Source organism: Pseudochaenichthys georgianus, chromosome 3 (assembly GCF_902827115.2).
Source record: "Pseudochaenichthys georgianus chromosome 3, fPseGeo1.2, whole genome shotgun sequence".
In the NCBI taxonomy this organism is placed as follows: domain Eukaryota; kingdom Metazoa; phylum Chordata; class Actinopteri; order Perciformes; family Channichthyidae; genus Pseudochaenichthys; species Pseudochaenichthys georgianus.
The window spans coordinates 10,304,762-10,325,879 of record NC_047505.1 but is presented as its reverse complement, the minus strand read 5'-3'; the positions used below and the strand labels follow the sequence as shown (position 1 = coordinate 10,325,879).

Sequence of the window (21,118 nt, the reverse complement as noted above, 5' to 3'; positions counted from 1 at the left end):
GCTAAATATTCATTGTATACAGGAAACTTCAATGTTTTGGTTCATAACATCAGTGATATACATTTCTTGTGTTTGTAATTATAAACACGACATTGAAAGATTGTGGGCCATTAAGGCTAGTGCCATTTGTTTTTATTATTACTACATTGTATTGAACATAAATAAATCTTTTTTCTCTTTCACATATGTGTTTGTCAAATGATTTAAACAAAAAAATGTTATCAGAATTGACTATTTAGTAAATATTTGATTTTCAAGCACCAGTAAGTACTTCCCGTAATAAGAACATTTGCGCAAATATGAAAGTAAACATAAATACAAATCATCTCTTATCCCCCTTCTCTTTCTGTTTTTTTCTAAATACCCCCTTCCAGTTTATTTGTAAAAGGAAATCTTTTACTTTAAGTAATGTCAGTTACCAAATGTTTTAGGAGGACCTCAAGCAGGCAAACTCAATTTCTTGCTTTAAATCTCTTACAATTAACTTTTATCTTATGGGCTTTTTCCTAACTGATGGTGTTTCTTATTGCATGTTTAGATCTTAATTGGGCTATTTTTACAATTGTTTGAGTGATATTGTTTTTTTTAAAGATCCACAAATATTATTAGTAATGGTATTAGTTGTAGCCTATTTTTATTTAGGAAAAATATAGGCCTATAACTTCTACATCATGTGAATCTGAGTTTTTGTTCTGCTGATTTAAAGCCCTTTAATTGTACATTTCAGTTTGATTGGATTCCAAAACTGTAATTTTGTGTGTGAGTGGCAACCCAGTGACTTTGTTTACATGCTCACGAAAATCAGTTTGTTAATCAGATTATGGCAGGAAATCAGATGATGCATTTATCAACAAGAGATAAAATGAGAAGTACTTTATTGAATCCCAATTTGGGAAGTGTTTTTTGCATGGCATGTACAATAGAAATAAAAAAGATATATATATTTGTTGCAGCAGCATAAAAAGGCATGGCATTGTACAAATAAAAAAAAAAAAAATGTTTGTATTGCAGCAGCATAAAAAGATATGGCATTATATATATATATAAAAAAGGAAAGATAAGAAATAAACAAGAATTAACAAAAACAAGAGAGATGAAACAGAATAATATTAAAATTACAGAGGTGGTTCGTCTTCCTGAGGAGACGGGCCACGTCGGCTGCCCCCTAGAACCTGGCCGAGAGTGCGCAGGAAGGCTAGGTTAAACGCATGAGTTTGAGCGTTCTCCTCCCTTCTCAAGGCCATTTCCTCCTCCCTCGTCCGGGCAACAGCCTCCATGGTCAGCTGCCAGTGCCGATCCACCTGGGCCAGGCTCTGTTCATGGTGCCGTGCCTGCTGTGCTAGGTGCTCGTCTCCTCCTCGTTTCCTCTTGCCTGTATGACGATAAGATAATTATAGCAATAAGAATTAGCAATAACAATGAAAAACACAGGACAGGTACAGGTCACACAAGGATATAATAAAATGTATAAGCAGAACAACAGTAAGGATGAACTAAAGACAGTTATGCCCTAGATGTTTACAATAATTGTGAAAGTGAATTACATTATGTCCAGCCTGTTGATAATGATTATAAATATATGTATATAATAGGATGTCACACACACAATTGTGCTAGCTGCTGACTAGCTAGTTTGTAACAGAGCATTTCCACACAGTGGTATAGCTTATTTTACTTAATGACGATGGATGATCTAAAGTTTAAAAAAAAGTCACAATTCTAGTCGTTTTGCCATGCCTATTTCTTACCTAGAACCACACGCTGCGGTGTCGTGATGGCACTCGGCGTTGGTGTCGATTCCTCCTCGGCTGGTGTCTGTGGTCGAGTTGAGATCCGTTCTGATGTTGAGGACGGAACACTGCCACCACCCGGTGTTCGGGACTGTTCCTCCTCACTAGTCACAATGGCATCATCTAGAACAGCAACATGACTTGTTAATTCCACGAACTACTGTAGAACAATACTAAATAGCAACAACAACTGTAGAAAAGAAGAACCTAAACAATGGCGCATGTGGTGTTAGCAAACAATAGCTCTAGCTAATGCTATCTGCCTTAGCTAGCTATGTAGCTCCATAAAAGCATGGGTTGTCGAACATAAATGTAAGGATAAAATACTTGTTTGTTAGAAGTGAGCTTTAGAATAGATAGGGACACAACGCTTTCAAGCAAATAACAGAGCGTTAGCAAAGACTTACCATGCAGGGACTCCAGTAACGCGGTTGCAGAGTCCAGGCCTCCCTCCCTCCCAACGTTGGCCGGTCTATGGCCATAAATAGCGTCCAACAGGTCGAACCACTTCCAGCTTTTCCTATCGGAACCACTCCGGCCGTTGTGGTCCTTCACGGCTCTATACTCACTCTTAAGCTTTTTCAGTTTTTCCCTACACTGCTGGAAAGTCCTTGAGAATCCGCGTTCGGACAACAGTGCAGAGACCTCCTGAAAAACTTTTAGGTTGCGAGTTGTGCCGTCGAGCTCCCGCTGGATTTTATCATCTGCAATTAACTGGAGGAACGTCGTAACTTCGTCAATCGACCACGGTATGCTTTTCTTTGTCATTTTCTTAGGTTTACACAAATGCTGCAAGCGTCCCTTAATATATGCGACACTAGGGATTAAGTCGCGCGAGAATTGTGACGATTTTCCTCTGACCAATCAGCAGTCGTCACTAGTTTAGCATATTCCGCCCGGTTGTTGGCCCCGCTTGTTGGCCTCGATAGAACCACGATTTAGTCGGGCCAGAAAAGGGTGAAAAAGTAGCCTCGGGCCAAAACCAGGCCAAGTGGAAACGCAACCAAAACGGGCCCCGCACGGCTCGGCGCGCTTAAAGCGAGCTACCCGCTGCAGTGGAAACGCGCCATAACATAAAATGAGCGGATACAAGGCACACAACAACAACCACATGTCACCAAAATGGCAATTTTCATTTCATTTCAAACCTTTATTTAACCAGATTGGTCCCATTGAGATCATAGATCTCTTTTTCAAGGGAGACCTGCAGCATATAGGTTCCACATGAAACATAAAACAATAAAGGACATTATTCATTATATTTACAGGATACATAGTTATAGACATTTACAGTGCCCATTGTATCAGCAAGCATTTCATTTAGCCTAGCTTTGAAAACATGCAGAGGAATGAGATTGCTCAGTTTCAATTCTTGCTGAAGATTGTTCCAAGCAAGTGGAGCTGCGCACATAAAAGCTGTCTTACCTAAGACAGTCCTTGCTCTTGGCACATCTAACAAGACTACATCATGTGACCTCAGACAATAGCTGCTTGCAAACTCTCTGTGTTATCAGAGAGCAGATATAATACGGGAGTTTACCCAACAAAGCTTTATAGATAAACGTGTACCAATGACTGAGCCTCCGTACAGAGTGATGGTAAACCTGCCTTGGTATACAGTGTACAGTGATGTGTAAGTGCTTTACAATTTGTGACAAATCTCAGAGCACTGTGATACGCAGCATCCAATTTGCTCAGGTAATTGGCAGGTGCATTCATATAGACCAGATCCCCATAGTCCAGCACAGGTAAAAAGGTCACAGTGACTAGCCTTTTCCTGGCCTCAAGCGAGAAACAGGACTTGTGCAATAAAAGTAGCCACAGAAACTAGAAGAGACATTATTAAACTTTTCCATTTACCAAACATGTTTGTCATCCATTCCTCCATAGGATTGTTGATCCCTGATTGTTCATGCATGGTTTTAGATAGGGCGCGTAGTAGGGATCGACCGATATGGCTTTTTCAAGGCCGATACCGATACCGATTATTAGTAATCAAGGGAGACCGATAACCGATATTTGGAACCGATATACATTTGCAGTAAAATCAGAAAATCTTGGTGTCAAAATGTAGAATAACACAAACTCCAACACAACTCAACACAACTTATTTGAAATGCATTTAAGCATATATTATGTTTAATTAACTTTTAAACATCTTACAACTGGTTCCTCTCTGTGCCCTTTTCTTTAGTGCAGCCATCTGCTATGAGTTAGAGAGAGACAAGAAGTGGGGCTTCAGGCTGACATGCTTAACTAACAATAATGCTTAATTTATTATATCAAACCAATGCCTGTCTGTCTAGCATAAAATCCCAATAAGCTGCTAGCAACTGCAAAACACTACTGTTTTATCTTGAGGCGACCCTGCTGCTTGAGCTTCTTTAAGAGTATCATCTGTTACTGCGGGCAGTAAGTCAGCAGATTTTGCAACAAGCATTTGAAACCATGGTGTATACCATGCTTTGGCTTTAGCTGCTTTGTCTGCTGCATTGTTACCCCAAGTCAAGTAGTTGTCTGCCGTGCTGTGACCTTTGCACTTGAGTAAAGCTAGCTTTTGGGTAACATTACTGCTTCTGCAAGCCTTTTGATCTCTTTCTCGTGTTTGATGGGGGTATTGGTGGATGTTATAAATCCTGCTCTCATCCACTGGCGCATTTCCACATGTATGACACCATGAACATATGCTGAGTCAGTATATATGTTTACCTCTTTCTCTTTTGATAGCTCGAATGCTGCAATGACTCCCATTACTTCTGCCAACTGTGCTGAGACTTTCCCTGTTAATTTTCCTGTTGCTCTTTCCTCAAACTGTCCCTCCGCTGTTTGACCCACCACTGCGTAGGCCGCTTGGAGCCCGTTGGTGGGGTGTCTGAAACAACAGCCGTCTGTGAACAAGTTTTCTGCATGTGACATAGGCTCGTCTCTGGGATCTATTCTTAGCTTCACATCCTGGATGATTCTTTCCTCACACCTATGGGGTTCTCCGCTAACCATGGTGCCTGCGCTGTTAACTCCTTCATGTGTGTAGGTGATGTGTGCTTTTGTCAGAGTTTTCTCTAACCTGGTCTGTCTGGTGGAAGTCATTGTGAATGCACTTGAGTACACAAAAGAGACAATGCTATGTGTTGTCAGTACTGTCAATGGGTGTCTCATCACAATGTGTGAAATATTGTTCAAGATGCGTGGTGTACCTGCTGCATGTCTCGTGCATGGGAGGTTCTCTGTTCTCCACTCTGTCCAGTGTGATACTAATGTACATCAGTATTGACCTACATCCCCTTTTTTCTGAAATAGAATACCATTTACTGTGTTTTCACTTTCAGAAATATCAAGGAAAAATGGTAATGCATAAGATGCAGCAGCGAGAGAGGTGACCTGGGACATGGACTGTTTGAGAGAAATGAACGCAGCTTCTGCAGCTTGTGTCCAGTTCAGTGTGGCAGTGAGTTTGCGCATGCCTTTCTCATTGATCAGTGTTCTTAGTACAAGCTGTTCTTAGGTTATACTCTGTGATGTAGTGTCTGCTGTAGCCTGTGAGACCCATAAAATATAGCATGTCTTTGACTGTCTTGGGTTTGGGGTGGTTTAAAATGTTTTCCTGATGTGCTGCTGACATGCCTGTACCTGCTGGAGAGATTACTCTGCCCAAAAATGTCACCTCTTTACGGGTGCATTGTAACTTTTTCTTAGAGACTTTGAACCCTGTTGCGTGGAGGCGAACCAGTAGGTTCCTGGTGGCCTCTAAACAAGAGGCTGCGGAGGGTGCTGCAATGAGAAGGTCATCGACATACTGTATCAATACCACCCCTTCTGGCAATGAAATGCCGTCTAGCTGTTCCCTGAGTATTTTGTTAAATATTCCTGGAGACAGACTGAAGCCTTTTGGTAGTCTTGTGTATTGCAGTTTCTCCCCGCCCATTGTAAATGAAAAAATAGGTCTCATACTCTCTGCTAGAGGTATGCAGAAGAAAGCGTTGGCCAGGTCAATACAGGTGAAACATGTATGTTCAGGTGAGATATTACAGATAGCTGTGTATGGGTTAGGAACGGGTATCAGAGCCATAGTGGTGATAGCATTAATGGTCCTCAAATCATGAGCCATTATGTACTCCCCGCTAGGTTTTGATACCGGGAGTATTGGAGTATTCCACTCGCTTTGTGAGGGTTCCAACACCCCGCTCTCTTTAGTCCCTCAACTGCCTTGCTGATACCCCCCTTTGGCCTGTGGTTTAACAGGGTACTGTGATAGGTGTACAGGCATAGAGCTGCTCACCTCAAATGTTATTGGTGCAGCCTTTGAGCAGAAACCTACGTCATGAGAGTCAGATGACCACAGGTCAGGTGGGAGGTCACGCAACATGTCATCAGTGAATGAATGGTCAGTCTTCTCCCTACCATGATGTCTATCCACTTCGTGTCTCTCCATGAAGATGCATTCTTGAGTGCAGATTTTTAGAGCATAAGCTTTGTGTGAGGGAGAGTATGTGAGTGCTGCTATCTGTGTTGGTTCCCAATCCTCAACTTCTAGCAGTGTTTTGACCATAGGACCAAGTTCCTTAGCTTCATAGCCCTTCCTGATAGCTAATGAAATGTGTGGTGTAGCTTCAGCTGACATACGGTACCAATAGTGTTGTTCATCAGTGAGTTCAACAGATGCAGCCACCTCCGCTTGTCCCACAAATAAATTGGTTGTGGTTACATCCCAAACGGACATAGACACATCTGTCTCATACGCATATTCATAACTTTGGTCGTCTTTTCTATCATAATTTAGCATCGGTCTGGAGGGGAACCATAAGGCCTGAGGAGGTTAATCCACGGCTTCCATTGTTGAAAAATGGAAAATAGTCCTGGTATATTATCTCGGGGCCGGTCTAGCAACCCCCAGTATATAGTGGCATACTGAGTTGCTTCTGCTTCAATGGATTGGGCCAACATCATTTGAGAACCTGTCTTTATGTTGAATAATGAACAATTGAGGCGAGTGCCATCTGGGAACGATATTATTAGTCCGTCGGGGGAACAGAGGATGGAGGCGTTAGCTTTGACAAGAACATCCCTTCCCATGAGGTTAGCCGGGCTTTGGGGTGCCAGAACGTACTGATGGAAAAATATCTGGCCTGCTATTCTGGTGTTTAATGGCGTAGAGAGCGGTACTTACTCTATTTCTCCTGAAAACCCTATGACTGAGACTATTCCTTGATTTGCACGTGTTGAAGATGGGGGAGTTGATAGTTGAATATCTAGCTCCTGAATCAACAAGGAATGGCAACTTCGAGTTTTTTACAGTCATGTCCATGTATGGATCCGCTAAGCCCATACATTCAGAGTTCTCTGGGGGACCTCATTATGGTGGGTTATAGTCTTGTTCGTTCTGGACAAACTGGCCGTAGGGGGCGGCCATCGCGTTGGGTGCATTGTGACCTTGGTCTTGGTGCTGGGCCTGTGTGGCTGCCTCATGGGGCTTCTGGACATACTGCATGTCTGATCTGTTCCCTTGTCCATGCCCTCTCTGTCCCCCTTGTCCCCGCCCTCTCTGTGGTGGGGATCCCTGTGGGCACTGCTGGTACCAGTGGTCAGCCTGTCCACAGGTGAAGCAACCCCTTCTGCTGATATTGGTTCCCTCCAGGAGCTGTTCCAAACCCTCCTCTACCTTTAGCTGTGCCTCTGAACCCGCCCCTCTGTTGCTGAAAACCATTATTGTAGCCATATTGGGGCTGGTTATATGACGGACCTGGGTGGGGAAAACCCCCTTGTAGGTTGTGCGGCCCCGGTGTCTGCTCTGCTGGCGCCATCGGATGAACAATCAGCTGTTTGACACCTTTTTTCTCATTCTGAACTGTTTTACGGGCTATTTCTAGCTGAGCACGGAGGAGTTGCACTCTCAACTCTTCTTTCTCTGTTTTATTCTTTGTGAGTTGTTTGTTAAATTTGCAAAAATTATGGGCCAAATGACGCTCCCATGTCTGTGTGTTTATGTGATCTATTTCTGGGTTGTCCTCCATAAGAGTTTTAATCTCGGCAGGTACTGCTGCCATTATTGCTTTACGGGGCGTTGCTTTGTCACAAGCAGGGTGAGTTCAAATTTCTTATTTTTCTTACATTTAACCCTGCATGCTATTAATTTGTGTGTGTGTTATATTTTAAAATATAAATGTGTGAGGCCATTGTACTTCGGGTAGGTGTCTTGTTGTGTTTTCATGTAGGTGTCTCTTGTTACGTTAGTAGTTAGTTAGCCTATGACGTAAGGATATATATGTCCATTTAACGATTTTTGTTAAGATCTATGAAACATAGCGAGTCAGTTAAGCACTGAGTAATTTAAAACCAACAAGGCATAGCGAGTTAACCCAGGGTTAAGTAACTGAAGTCAGTGCTAGTCGAACAGTTGAGAACTATTTTAAAAAGTCCTTTTTGAGGAAAAGGCTTGATTAAGGTGTAAGCCTTTATCAGTGGTCATAACTGTTCTATTTTCAACCAAGATGTTGTGGGTGGAATACGGTATTTGGAGTTACAGCAGCATTACGTTAAATTGACGACGGTCCATTTAATAGTCGCTGATAGGTTTCCATATTACTCCCACCTAACGTGTCTAAATGGCAGCAGTTGACCAATAGTGAACTACAAAGTCAAATATTACGCAGATAGCTTTATGGCTTATGCGTAAGGGTTCCTAACTTTAAGTGATGATATCAATAATATAAAGCCCATTTTCATAGTAAACTAGATAGAAATGTTATTTTAAACTGCAGTGTTGTTTTGTGTTGAATTTTCTCCATTATTCAAACTCCCCTGTGAGAGACACGAGGTGTGTTTTCAAATCCCTTTGTTCTTCAGGTTAAAGGTTGGAAAATCAGTTGCCATCTTGTCTTGCCCTCATGCTGAAAATAAGCCACATGGCAGTCGCCATTTCGTGAAATGCTAATTGAAAGTACTCCGTTTGTTTTTACACACTCAGTCACACTCACATGAGGCTAGGCACTCCATATTGAGAAGGACAAATCATATTTCTTCGCAGAGTTGGAACTATAAAATAGACAGGTTATCTTTGGTAACTTATCGGAAGGTTGGTATTTGTATTAGTCTGGTTTTGGAAGTATTTCTGCTTGCAAGTGTGTATTGGGTTTCTTTTGAGATATTATTGTTTGCAAGTGTGTATTGGGTTTCTTTTGAATATTCTTGTTTGCAAATGTGTTTTGGCAGTTATGGGCTGTGTTGTTTAACCATATTCTAATTTTCTTCCCATTTTTAAGGAAATAAGCTTCTTCTTGTTAAAAAGAGGTCAGTTTTGCAACAGCTATCCCTAGTGGATTGAGCTGGAAATTACAACAGCGCACTCTGCTGGTAATACTGATAAAACTGATTTTAAAGCTAGGTCTGGGTTGGGTTTCATCCACTTGAATGTGCGCAGTCTGTTAGGTAAACTAGATTTTGTCCGTATCTGGGCAAAATCTGACTGACGCTGACGTCATTGTCTTATCTGAAACATGGCTAAATAAGTCTATTTTGGCCTCTGACATTGCCTTAAATGGTTGTAATGTGTATCGTACCGACCGGCCTAATAAAGGTGGTGGCGTTGCAATTTATGTTAAGAATAAGTTCAGTGTAACCACATTAATTTCCAAATCGATCAGTAAGCAATTTGAATTTTTAGCCTTAAATATAGAAGTGGCAAAGGGTCAACAGGTCATGGTGGTGGGCTGCTACAGACCCCCCTCAGCTGTCAAAGACTCCTTGTCTTCACTAGCAAATCTTTTATCACAACTAGACTACAAGGAAATAGTCCTACTTGGAGATTTTAACTGGGACTGGTTAACTGCAGTGTCAGAGGATTTTAAAAACCTTTGTATCTCTTTAAATGTTACTCAGATTGTGGACAGTCCTACTCGCCCAAATATTAAGTCCCCTAATAAATCCTCCCTAATTGATCTCATTTTAACTAATGTTCCCCATAAATATTCTTCTGTGGAGTATTTGCAAATGATCTGAGCGATCACTGTGTTGTAGCCACAATTAGGGACACTAAGGTCCAAAAGGTTAAACCTCGCATTATCATCAAGAGAGACATAAAACATTTTGTGGAGCAGGGTTTTGTTGCATGATCTGTTTGATTTTGATTGGGGTACAATCGATCTGTGTGCTGATGTTGAAACCGCATGTCTTATTTTTATCTTGGTTTTATGGAGATCATTGATAGACATGCACCCCTGCTACATTTTGAGTAAAGGGGACGAGACAATCCTTGGTTTTCTGCTGAGCTGTCTAGTCTCCTTCATGAGAGAAACAAGGCCCTGGGCAAAGGCTAGGAAATCAGGCTCAGAGATAGAATGGCTGCGTTTTAGGCAGCTACACTGCAAAAACTCAAAATCTTACTAAGTATATTTGTCTAATTTCAAGTCAGAATACGTCTTTACACTTGATATAAGACATACTAACTTAAGTAGTAACAATGCAGTGAGATATAATGTCTTGTTTTTAGACATTGCATCTTAAGTGTCTTGTTAAGTCAAATACTCTTGAAAATATCTTATTTTGAGTTGTATCTCAGTGTGAAACAAGTTTTTTTGACATGTCACAAGACTTGCTGATTTATATAAGCTCCTGTGGTGTTTGTAAAAGATGGATTATCTTGTTTCAAGAAATAACCATTACTTGTTTTTAGAAAACACATTTTTATTGGAAAAACTCACATCAGAAAACAGTGCATCAGTCACATCAGAATACAGTGCATCAGTCACATCAGAATACAGTGCATCAGTCACATCAGAATACAGTGCATCAGTCACATCAGAATACAGGGCTAATACAATGTGGAACAGTGTCATTTATTGGCAATCTTCACAAACTCACATTGTATGAAGGGAGTGATGCGCAATGATATCTGTCAGATCATATTTAATTGGAATGTACTTGGTGTTGTTTGTAGGTCAAAATAGCAATATGCCTGTATAATCAATAAGTTGTTCAGAATCTACCAAAAAAATTGGCTTGAGCTAGGGAGGGAAACTTCCACCTCATAAGCTAAATAATGATCATTCCATTCAACTGTAGAGAGAGGCTGGGCATTCAAAACAGTACATTGGACGTATTTACAATATAAATGTGTTTTCATCACAAGTCCAAACTCTGGAATGTTATTGTGACATTATAATAACCAAAGTCTTTCCACATGTATACTTATTTCCATATTGCGTAATCCACGGTACTGAAACAATACATTCAACTTGCTCTATCCAAAGAAGTCTTTAATTTTTCCTTCAACATAGTTAACATTTTTCACCTCAGAGACTGGGCCCATTTCAAATTCACCTGAAATAATTGATGTTTCTCATGAACATTCAGGCTACATTCGTATAGTTGGTGGTGCTTCACAAGGGATTTACAAATATTCTTAAAACTACTTTTTCAAAGCCCACTGCGTTGAAAAAACCATGCTTTGACTCAAAGCGCATACACATATGCCTCACTGTAGGGCCGAGTGCTTTTATCTGGGAGGGGAGATGCAGAAGGTAATGCTGCTTAGGTATGATATTTACATCTGGAAAAAGTTGTTTGAAATGTTGTTAGGTGTTTCTTCTATTGAAGCTTTAGCCTTGAGAGAGTTGAAAGAGCAATAATAGGTGAACACAGAATTTTGACAATCTCTAATAACTCAAGCAGCATTTTTGTGTATTCATTTTCTCCAACTGTGTCAATGAGAAATGGCAGGATCTTCACAAGATCAGCATCTGCCCAGCAGACTGTTTCAGTTTATTGTCATTTGATGACAGCGTATTTACAGATATGGGGCATGGCTTATCCCTTGCATCCACAGGAGAATAAGGGAAACTAATTATTGCACTATAAATGTGTCTAAATTCATAAGACCTGAAAGTACAAGATGCTTTAAAGCACATTTGATTTCATATGGAGCAACACCTTCGAGAATGACATGCATAATGTCTTGTGGCATTTGATTGATTAAATCAAAATGAGGAGATTCTGTAACTTTGCTTCTCCTGTTTATACCATATGTTGTTTTAAGATTTTCTTTGAGAAAGTCAGTGCTTGCCTTTTCAATATCAGCACATTGTCTGATATGACTTGCCATGGTCCTTTTAACAAACAGCTCTTCATTAAATTGTCCCTGCATGTCTTCAAAGTTGCATTCACATTTACTGTAGGCAAACCCCACGCCCTTCTTTAAATCCAGCCACTTCGTGTTGAGCTGGAGTGTCGCCATACACAGCCATAAGCGCCCCATAAACTGTCATCGGACCATTTGCAGTGACAACCTCAACACCATTATACAGCTCAATAAGGTCTTGATGAATTCTCTCATATCTTATCTATACCACAACCTGAAAGGTCCTTGGTTTTAACCATAGCAAGCAGGCGAATGGCAGAAAGTCTTGATCTATATTTAGGGTGTATATTACCTAAGGTGTAATAAATCATTAACAACTTGTTTTTGGTCGCCCGAGATCCAAGTGGGTTGCACAATTCAATTTCATCTGTATATAAAATGAACTGCAATGCTGTTGGAAATTTCAAAAACAGTGGATGTGACTTAAAAATGTCCCCATCAATTAAGTCATGAACAAAACCATTCTTGCATGGCTTTGGGCCCTCTTCAATCATTGCAAGAATTCTTGGATGCATCAGCAACTGCTCTAAACTTTTTACCAACGAAATATAATAAAAGCCCTGGTTTTTAATGGCAAGTACTCTGGAGTCTCCACTTTTCACATAACATACCGAATGTTTTGTGGTGATAATCTCTGGTTCAACTGGTTTAAGCAGTTCTTTGATTGTCTTATTCTGCAAATGTGTTGTAGCAACTTGATTGAAAGGGTCAACAAACTGGTCAAATATACCCATTGCGTCACTCCTCAGTTGATCCAGATCTCCCGGATGTCTCTCAATCACATTACTTATTAGATGTTTTAGGTGCTCCAATAATGACGCCTGATATTGCTGTACTCCATTCACCACGTGGTTGACAGCTCTCTGTGGAGTGGGAAAAACAAATCTCAAGAAAATGGAATGGACATGCATTTTAGGTAATGTGCGGAACATGCAACAGTTAGATTTGGGGTAGAATGGGATGTTAAACCTCTTTATAATTATCAATATGGAAATTTACCAAAATCAACCTATTGTTGTAAATCATATATTGTTCCATCTCTGGTTTAGATTTTGAAACGTCAACCACACACTGTAGTATAACATTCCATTCAGCCCATTATTTCCAGCTGCTTCCACATACTTTAGGTAATTCTTTATATTTTAAAAGGCATGCTATGCAGGATGTGTAGTTTGTTGGCAGCCACACACTTTCTATTGGGTGATAAAGAATGATTGAGAAGGATTATTTGGTATTTGTATATGCATTTTTTTTGGTAGAAAATCCTGCATTGAGTGCCTTTTAAGCTTACTTCAGTTACACTTGTTGCTGGCATTGACATGTCATTCATTGTGAGAAAAACTGTTTAAATTACCTGTGTTAGTCGATGGGTTTCTCTAGCTTGTAGAAGAAATGCAGTTGCTTGTTTGAAAAGGTCCATGTTCACATGACCCTCTCGACCTTCTTGAAACCCAACCTGAAACAGATACATATCTCTATTTATCTTAATATGTATAAAACATCTCTATTACAACATGTTGAATATTTACATAGCTAACACTCATTCACTCTTTTTCATTAGCTGTGAAACAAGACTTCTGAGGGAACAATAATTTCATTTTCTAACTTTCTGCAGGTCATCATGAAAATGTTTTAATGGGGGACGAAAGATCGGTTTAAACAATATGATTTATATACATATAGACATGGCCTGAACACACCGAATTATGACATACCATTTGAGGGATGATGGTTGAACCCTCTTGGATCACTGAAGAATGTTCCTGTGTCGCACAGACCATTTCAGCTGCAGAGATATTCGCAGTAGTTTGGTTGTTTGTGCCCATCATTTCACGTGTTTCCGGTTGGCCTTGGAGAGTCAATCCTTCCTCTGCCCATTCGTCTTGAAGAAGATGTGCGTGAGTTCTCTTATGTGATAGTAATAAGAGTTAAACACCCGGTACTCACTGGCACAACCATCAATGCCACATACCACACGAAAGTCAGGGCTGCGACTGTGCATAGAATTAATGTGACCTAATCGTTTTTTCAGAGTCAATGCTACAAAAATGTAGCATATGAAACAACGCCAAATCATCCTGGGAGAGCAGGTTTCAGAGTCCACACAGGTAACTGGAAGAGGATCAGATTCTGTTGGAGAAGATAGATACAAACTGTCAATATCCTGAGGAAGTAACTTTAAACATTGTTTTAGTTTAGGCCTAATACACTGTATGTTACATGAAGAACTATTTATTAGATCAGATTGAATAATATTCTTAACAAAAGCAAAGTAAAACACGGTTTTTTTAAATTGTACAACTGTTAAATCTTTTAAATAGCTTGGTATATATATATGTGTGTGTGTGTGTGTGTGTGTGTGTGTGTGTGTGTGTGTGTGTGTGTGTGTGTGTGTGTGTGTGTGTGTGTGTGTGTGTGTGTGTGTGTGTGTGTGTGTGTGTGTGTGTGTGTGTGTGTGTGTGTGTGTGTGGTGTGTGTGTGTGTGTGTGTGTGTGTGTGTGTGTGTGTGTGTGTGTGTGTGTGTGTGTGTGTGTGTGTTACAAAACAGTGGAAGGCTATTAAGGGAGTTAAAGTATGTAAGTAGGCTATATTGCTGCGACGGGAAAAAATAAATGAAAAGGGATCCTTTTCACGGTATAACATAAAACATATAATGTTTAAGTTATAAGCTAAGATAAGATCTGATATACTTTATTGATCCCAAATGTTGACTTTTTTCGTAACAGCAAAACAAGGCATTGTAAATAATTTGAAATGAAAAGCAGTAGAAAATTAACATTTATTCTATATAAACATCTTAAATCATAAAGGTGATAGGCTACTGATCATCAAGCAATATGTCTCTGTAGGTTATTGCTCATTGTGTAGGGAAATCACTTAACATTACAATTTAGGGCATACCAAAATACGCATGAATAAAAAAAAAAAAGGTACATTTGAATCTTTACCGAAATTGAAGTTTCCTGCTGTAATCCGGTTGTCTTGATTGTTCAGTCCACACCTATGGTCCACACACGAGGCTCCGTCCAGCTCCGGTCACGTCAAGGCGGGCTCATCAAAGAAAGAACACGCGGGTATTTTTTTCTTCTTCGGCTGCTTCCTGAGGCATTACTGCCACCTTCCGGCGTTATTCTCCCTCTGTAGTGTGTGGACCGTTAGTGGAGCTGAACACGAGTCACGTCACGACCCGCCTAACCATTGACTCCCCCTGGTTTGAAGACCTGTTTCATGTAAGTAATCTATATTCGACATTTAATTCATATTTGTTGTTGACATGACATGCGTTTTTAAGTATCCACGTTCAGTGATACATGTTTTATTTTGTGTGTGAAGTTTCCAGCCGCTAGGATAGCAGTGCTAACGTTAGCTGAGGCGAGCTAACTAGCTAGGTCAGCTAACAGCATGGACCAACTTGATGCTGTGGCTGTCGATTTTAAGGGGTAATGTATGAAATTAATATTATTTTTATTTTTAAATGTAGTTGATGCACAAAACAGGTCTGTAAGTTAGGCTCTCTCTGCTGTGTGTGTAGTTGTCAGCAATTAGCCTAGTTCTGTTTTAAACAATGAATTATAATGCATGTTAGCTCTTTGCCTGTCATAGCATATTTATACAACTGGTAGTTCATTTCACTTCTCACCTGGGGGGTTTAAAGTTATTGCTGGGGACCCAGTGCACTGTTGAATTTCGTGTAACATTAAATAAACTAAATAATTTGGAAATCAATATGTCATTAGACATTCAATATGATTTATATTTGAATATGAATTGCTCAACTTGAATATTTGTATGAAAAATTGAATTTTAATCATATAATTTGATTGTGTAATTGATTAACTGCATTGGAAAAATGCATCTGAATGGCACATTCCCAAAAAATAGTTATAAAACTATGGAATCAACTAAGGGTTGTTAACTAGAGCTAGTCAAAATAAATGTATTTTTTTACCACCAGCAGTTACATCACCTTTTGAATGTATGTGAATGAAATTGCATCATGTATGTTTCTGTATGTGTAAATCTGTTAAAACAAATATCTCAAGTTCATGAATGTATTATAGCTGTGAAAGGAGTTGTGTTAAATGTGTGTCTCTGTGTGTGTGTTATTCCTTTGTTGTTTTGTTGTCTTAAATTACTACAGCACTAGAAGTCTAATATCATTTCAACATATTTTATAATCCCGCTACATGTCTCCTTGAATTTGTTCACAGCTGCAAACATCAGTGAAGGAACTATGAGCACCCTGTCCCGTGAGGACCTGCGCGATCTTTTCCCCGGCCCAGAAAACTTCTTTCGGAGAAAAGCGGTTTGGCATTCATGTCATGCAGAATTGCATGAGGTCAGTCTTTCAATTACATTGCATAACTAATTCAATGAAATGAGTCTCAATATGAATGGGGAAAATAAGATTTTTTTTTTTACCATTACTTTTTTTTATTTTAAAGGAACCTTGCCTAAAAGACTCCGAACCAATGGGAAGTCCTGCTTCTACTAATGAGTCGCCCCTGCCACAGACATCCACTCCTGTGAAAGGATGTCCTCCAGAGTACAAAACCCCTGAAAAGGTTGTGAAGTTATCCTCTCCAGAATATGTGTTGCACACTGACAGTGAACTTGAGCAGGTCCGAAAACAGTTCTTTGAATTGGCGAAGAAAGGTTGTGAGAGCGACTTTCAAATGTCAAAGGACCTCAGATGCCGGCTCATAAGAAACACCATGACAAGTATGATTGCAATCCTGAGGGCAAAGGGGGATAAAGACTCAGACAGATACCCTTCAAAGCCAGAAGTTACAGCTATGGCAAAGAGAATAGTTCAATACTACCCCATGCTGCAGGACAGAGGCAGCAAGAAAACTTTGTGGGTAAGTGTTGAAATGCATCCAGTTGGTTACAATAGATATTTGAATTTCTGCATTTGTAATAGAGCTTTGAAGGCTGTACTCATGTGTCTTGTCCCAGGTCACTGTGTATGCTCAGCTATACAAAAGATTGCAAAATGTGAGATCCCCCCAAAAGACCAGTCCAGGTGGGAGACATTCAAAGAAGCGCCGAGTTGAAATACCTTCACGGAGTGCGTCGAGGCGCAAGCTGTCATCAAAGAACAGGAGGGTTTAGCTAGCGCCTCACTGCAATCTTTAAAGGTCGTTTTCTCAAAATGAGTTTCTTCTCTTACTCTGAGTTCGACATTTCAACTTCAGTAGCACGTAGAGACACCAAACCTTCCAGTTATATTCCTATCAATATTATGAAGGCTTTTACAGAAGGGTTTGTTCATATATCATTCATAGCCTGAATTATACAACATTGTATACCTAAAAACATGGCGAAAATGGATATTTTAGGGCTGTTGACAGTATTTTCTGATTTATGGAGTGATAAAAAGAGATATCCAAAATCCCTTCTGTAAAAGCCTTAGATACTAATATGACTACAAAATGAAACAAGAATTTTGAACCTGGCTTTATCCAAAGTTCAGATTTGTGTTCCTGAAATTTATTCAAATATGTGCATATTTAATGAGATAATCATTTGCATATTTAAACATGCTATTAATTAATAATTGCCTTATTGTAAGTAATTAACTGGAGACATTTCTAGCTGATATCTTTAAGTTAAAACAATTACCCTATTCACCTGTAGTGTCTCGCCTTAATCATGTTGGTCAAATAAGATATATCAAGTGTGAGTCGATGTGCTCTTGCCATATGTGCTTGGGGCTTACTTCTTTTTGAGACGTCAAAATAGAGACCTAAAGCATTGAAACTCAAATGTGTTGTAACAATCCTACTTCCTGACTCCTGTATCACCAATTACATTCAAATATTGTGATATTCTAAATCTGTGTTTTTGTATTTTACACTTAAAACAGATGCAGGAGTCGATACTCCAGACACTGACAGTCCAGCAACCATGTCCAATCCCAACAGCACCCTACAGACTCTGTGTAAGGAAAATAAATCTAACTATGAGTTGGTCTCTCAGCTCTGCATATGTACCAAGAACATTCATTATCTCTGCTAAGGAAGTTATGTTTTTGGTGCTGTGTGTATTACTGTAAGGTAAAAACAACTAGGCTTTTTAATATGAAATGTTGTGGAAGGGTATATCATGGGCCAGGGAAAAGTGTTTTTTTTTCCATTCTGGAGCAGTTTGTACAGTTTTGGAAATGATGTCTCGTGTTTTTCTTGTGTGCCCTTCTAGTTGATTCTGTTTCTGAAAAGTAATTATGTATTTTTGTGTCTTATAGCGAACAGGTCTACAAACATTGATAGTCCAGACACTGACAGTCGAGCTTCCATGGCCAAGCACTACAGGACCCTTCAGGCTTGGTATAATAAAAAGAAAAATCCTGACTATGAGTCTGTCTCTCAGCTCTTGGATTTGGAGTATGCAGCCAGAAGAGCATTCATTGATTCTGATGCCACTCGTGAGGACAACAAACACGAGAAGATTCTTGAGGCATATCCTTGTTTCAGGGACATTAGACATGTGAGTAATTATTAACTATCCATTAGTCAAAATGTGATAACTAACAGGTATTATTTTTCAATTCGCTCCTCCTAAGTGATAGTTTCGATCTCTGTTTTGGTTTATTGGATATTTCATAGGCAATGGGTGAGCTTCGACGTCTTCTGGACAAGGATAACAGCCACAGCATTGATGAAATGTTGGAAAGATGGCAAGACTTCTGCCAGAAGGTGCAGTTTTATGGCGTATGGAAAAAGATGCTGAAACCTCCATTGGGAATGGACAAAGGTAAGTTATAATGTTATGTGAACAGGGTTAGTTGGACATACATTAAGGCATGTTTATTGCCAACTTCATATGCTGTTGTATTGGCTTCATTATTTTAATCTGCGATGGAGTTTAACTGTTTGTTGAATGTTCATGTTTTTAAAGCATCACATCTGTACTAGACTGTTGTTCAGATGTTACCTCCTGCAATTTCTGTAAAAGTCATGTATTTTTCCAAACAGCTGAACAGGCTATAAGGATCCTGCGTGTGCTGCCATCACTGTTCCCCTCTCCGTCTGCTCCTCCAAAAAAGCTAAGAGATGCAAGTGAGGCTCTGCTGCATGTCCTCGAGGTGAGTGTGTAAAATGTAGCAGGATAATTTTGACCGTCCAAAGCAACAACAATGCAGTATTTAATATTTTAGGAAAGTACCATATGGATTTCTTCTACCCAGTACTATTGTGGAACACATTCATTACTTATGCAAGGGCCAGGCACAATGGCGACATATTTATCACAGTAAAAACATTTGAATGGCCTATTTTTAATAAGATAAGAAGAAAAAAGGTTGAATTTAACCATTTTATTTTTGAATATGAGCACCTTGCTTATTCATTTGAATTTTATAAAAACAATTCTTCATCAAGGCACAGGTAATTAATTGAATTGTGAAAAATAAATAAAAGGGAGTGTGTATTACATTTCTTGATTCAGCTTGCAGACAGTAGAAGAAATGTTATCCATATTTAACCTTTTTTAGAATATGTTATGAATTGTAAGGTGTCCTTGGTTGACTTGAAAGGTGCCTCTAAATAAAATGTATTATTATGCCTTCAAAGACACTGTAATTAACACAAGGGTTTGTTGTAGCTTTGAGAGATCTAATGAAGAATAGCTTAGCCTGGTAAACCTAACCAATACTAGCAAAACCAGTTTGTACAGCAAACGAACATATTCATTCTTACATACTTTAAACCTTGAGTTCATGCATTGAAGACAGTTAAAAAGGCTTGAGTTTACAAATAACGAAAATGAACTTTAAAACAATAGTGCATGATCCTAATGGCATACATTTGTGTTATACATTTTAAGGTAAAAGAAGACCCCAATTCCTACTTGAAGAAGCGACCTCTCCCGTGTCCAGTCCTGATTGTGAGCTCGTCCAGCTGCCTCCTGGCCATAGGTGATGCGCCAATAGCTACATTCCCAAAACAGGACATTGCTGTGGGTGCCATATACCTTATGGCCTACTATTATGCCTTTCACCTTACATACCCCAAGTGTGTAGCCACCCTGCTTTCAGTCATACAAACAGAGATCCTCTTGGACAAAATCCATGACAAAGACCTCACACCATCCTACAAGAAAGGCATGGCCGAATGGAAAGCTTTTCTTGGCCAATAGAACAAAAAGTGATATATGGCCAGATGTCATTCTCAAGTTCTGTTATTCTATTCCAGGCCACTGAAGTTTGTGTTTCACAGTGTTAATGTTCATTCATTATCTCTGCTAAGGAAGTTATGTTTTTGGTCCTGTGTGTGTTACTGTAAGGAAAAACAACTAGGCTTTTGAATATGAAACTTTATGGAAGGGTATATCATGGGCCAAGGAACAGTGTTTTTTTCAATTCTGGAGCAGTTTGTACAGTTTTGGAAATTATGTCAAGTGTTTTCTTGTGATCATTTCCATGTAAGTACTTTGCCGTGTATGCTCCTGTAGTTCACTGGTAGAAAATAAACTGCTAAATTAAAGACTTGTTTTCATTTTCACAGACTTATTTGGAGAATGCGATAATTCTAGATCTGTGTCGCCATTGTTTACAAAGAGTTAAATTCTTGACTTAATAATAGTAGTAAATGCTTAATAGGAGTATTTCCAGCTTACTTAAGCCATACTTGCACATCTTATTTCAAGTAAGAGTCTCATATCATATAACTTAAAATAAGGGTAAATGGTCCTGAAATTAAAACATCTAAAAGTTTATTTTGAGTGAAAAATACTGTTTTTGATCATTTTTGGCTAATTTCTGTAACATAAGATTTCCTAATTCTGGTAAAATTAAGTTCAAAATTAGTTCTCCCAGCTAGTTTCAAGATCTCATGTATCTAAATATCGCATCTTATTTCAAGATATCTTACCAAGCTAATGTTCACTTGTTCTTATGGCAGATTTTTTTGCTCATAACAAGCGAAAACATCTCGTTTTAATTATTTTTTTACTAGTTTTTGGAAGGGCTGTTTTTGCAGTGTAAGGAATAGCTTCACTTCAAATGTCAAAAGTGCAAAGTTGAAGTACTATTTGTCAGTTACCACAGAAAACCTAAATAATCCTAGGACATTTTGGAAAGCAATAAAATCGATATCAACCGGTGAGATCCGTAATGAGCTACCTCCGTGCCTTACCACAGCATCTGGCACTATATCGGACAGGGCTACTATGCTAAATTGCTTTAATGAGCATTTTG

General features: G+C 39.3%; 2 protein-coding genes across 2 annotated transcripts; one reads left to right on the top strand and one right to left on the bottom strand.

Annotated features, from left to right (window-relative positions):
- Positions 1-1,115: 1,115 nt before the first annotated feature.
- On the bottom strand, positions 1,116-4,787 carry LOC117441885 (uncharacterized). The gene is made up of 4 exons (XM_034077906.1): positions 4,500-4,787; positions 2,198-2,504; positions 1,749-1,913; positions 1,116-1,372 (listed from the first exon to the last, which is right to left on the bottom strand). The coding sequence occupies exons 1-4, from the start codon at positions 4,785-4,787 to the stop codon at positions 1,116-1,118; spliced, it is 1,017 nt and encodes a 338-aa protein (XP_033933797.1).
- Positions 4,788-18,184: 13,397 nt separating this feature from the next.
- Positions 18,185-20,281, top strand: LOC117441874 (uncharacterized). Its single transcript, XM_034077896.2, has 4 exons — positions 18,185-18,408; positions 18,528-18,675; positions 18,897-19,006; positions 19,747-20,281. Exons 1-4 carry the CDS (start codon positions 18,217-18,219, stop codon positions 20,056-20,058), a joined length of 762 nt encoding a protein of 253 aa, XP_033933787.2. The 5' UTR covers positions 18,185-18,216; the 3' UTR covers positions 20,059-20,281.
- Positions 20,282-21,118: the final 837 nt, after the last annotated feature.

What these genes read in the sequence shown, in the direction of transcription:
- LOC117441885 (XM_034077906.1), bottom strand. Translation starts at nt 4,787, where the DNA reads ATGGTTAGCGGAGAACCCCATAGGTGTGAGGAAAGAATCATCCAGGAT. An exon ending in AGCTATCAAAAGAGAAAGAG is followed by an intron (nt 2,505 to 4,499) that starts GTAAACATATAT and finishes ACGTTCCTCCAG; the next exon opens with TTAATTGCAGATGATAAAAT. An exon ending in GTTACTGGAGTCCCTGCATG is followed by an intron (nt 1,914 to 2,197) that starts GTAAGTCTTTGC and finishes TTGCTGTTCTAG; the next exon opens with ATGATGCCATTGTGACTAGT.
- LOC117441874 (XM_034077896.2), top strand. Translation starts at nt 18,217, where the DNA reads ATGGCCAAGCACTACAGGACCCTTCAGGCTTGGTATAATAAAAAGAAA. An exon ending in TCCATTGGGAATGGACAAAG is followed by an intron (nt 18,676 to 18,896) that starts GTAAGTTATAAT and finishes TTTTCCAAACAG; the next exon opens with CTGAACAGGCTATAAGGATC. An exon ending in CTCTGCTGCATGTCCTCGAG is followed by an intron (nt 19,007 to 19,746) that starts GTGAGTGTGTAA and finishes ATACATTTTAAG; the next exon opens with GTAAAAGAAGACCCCAATTC.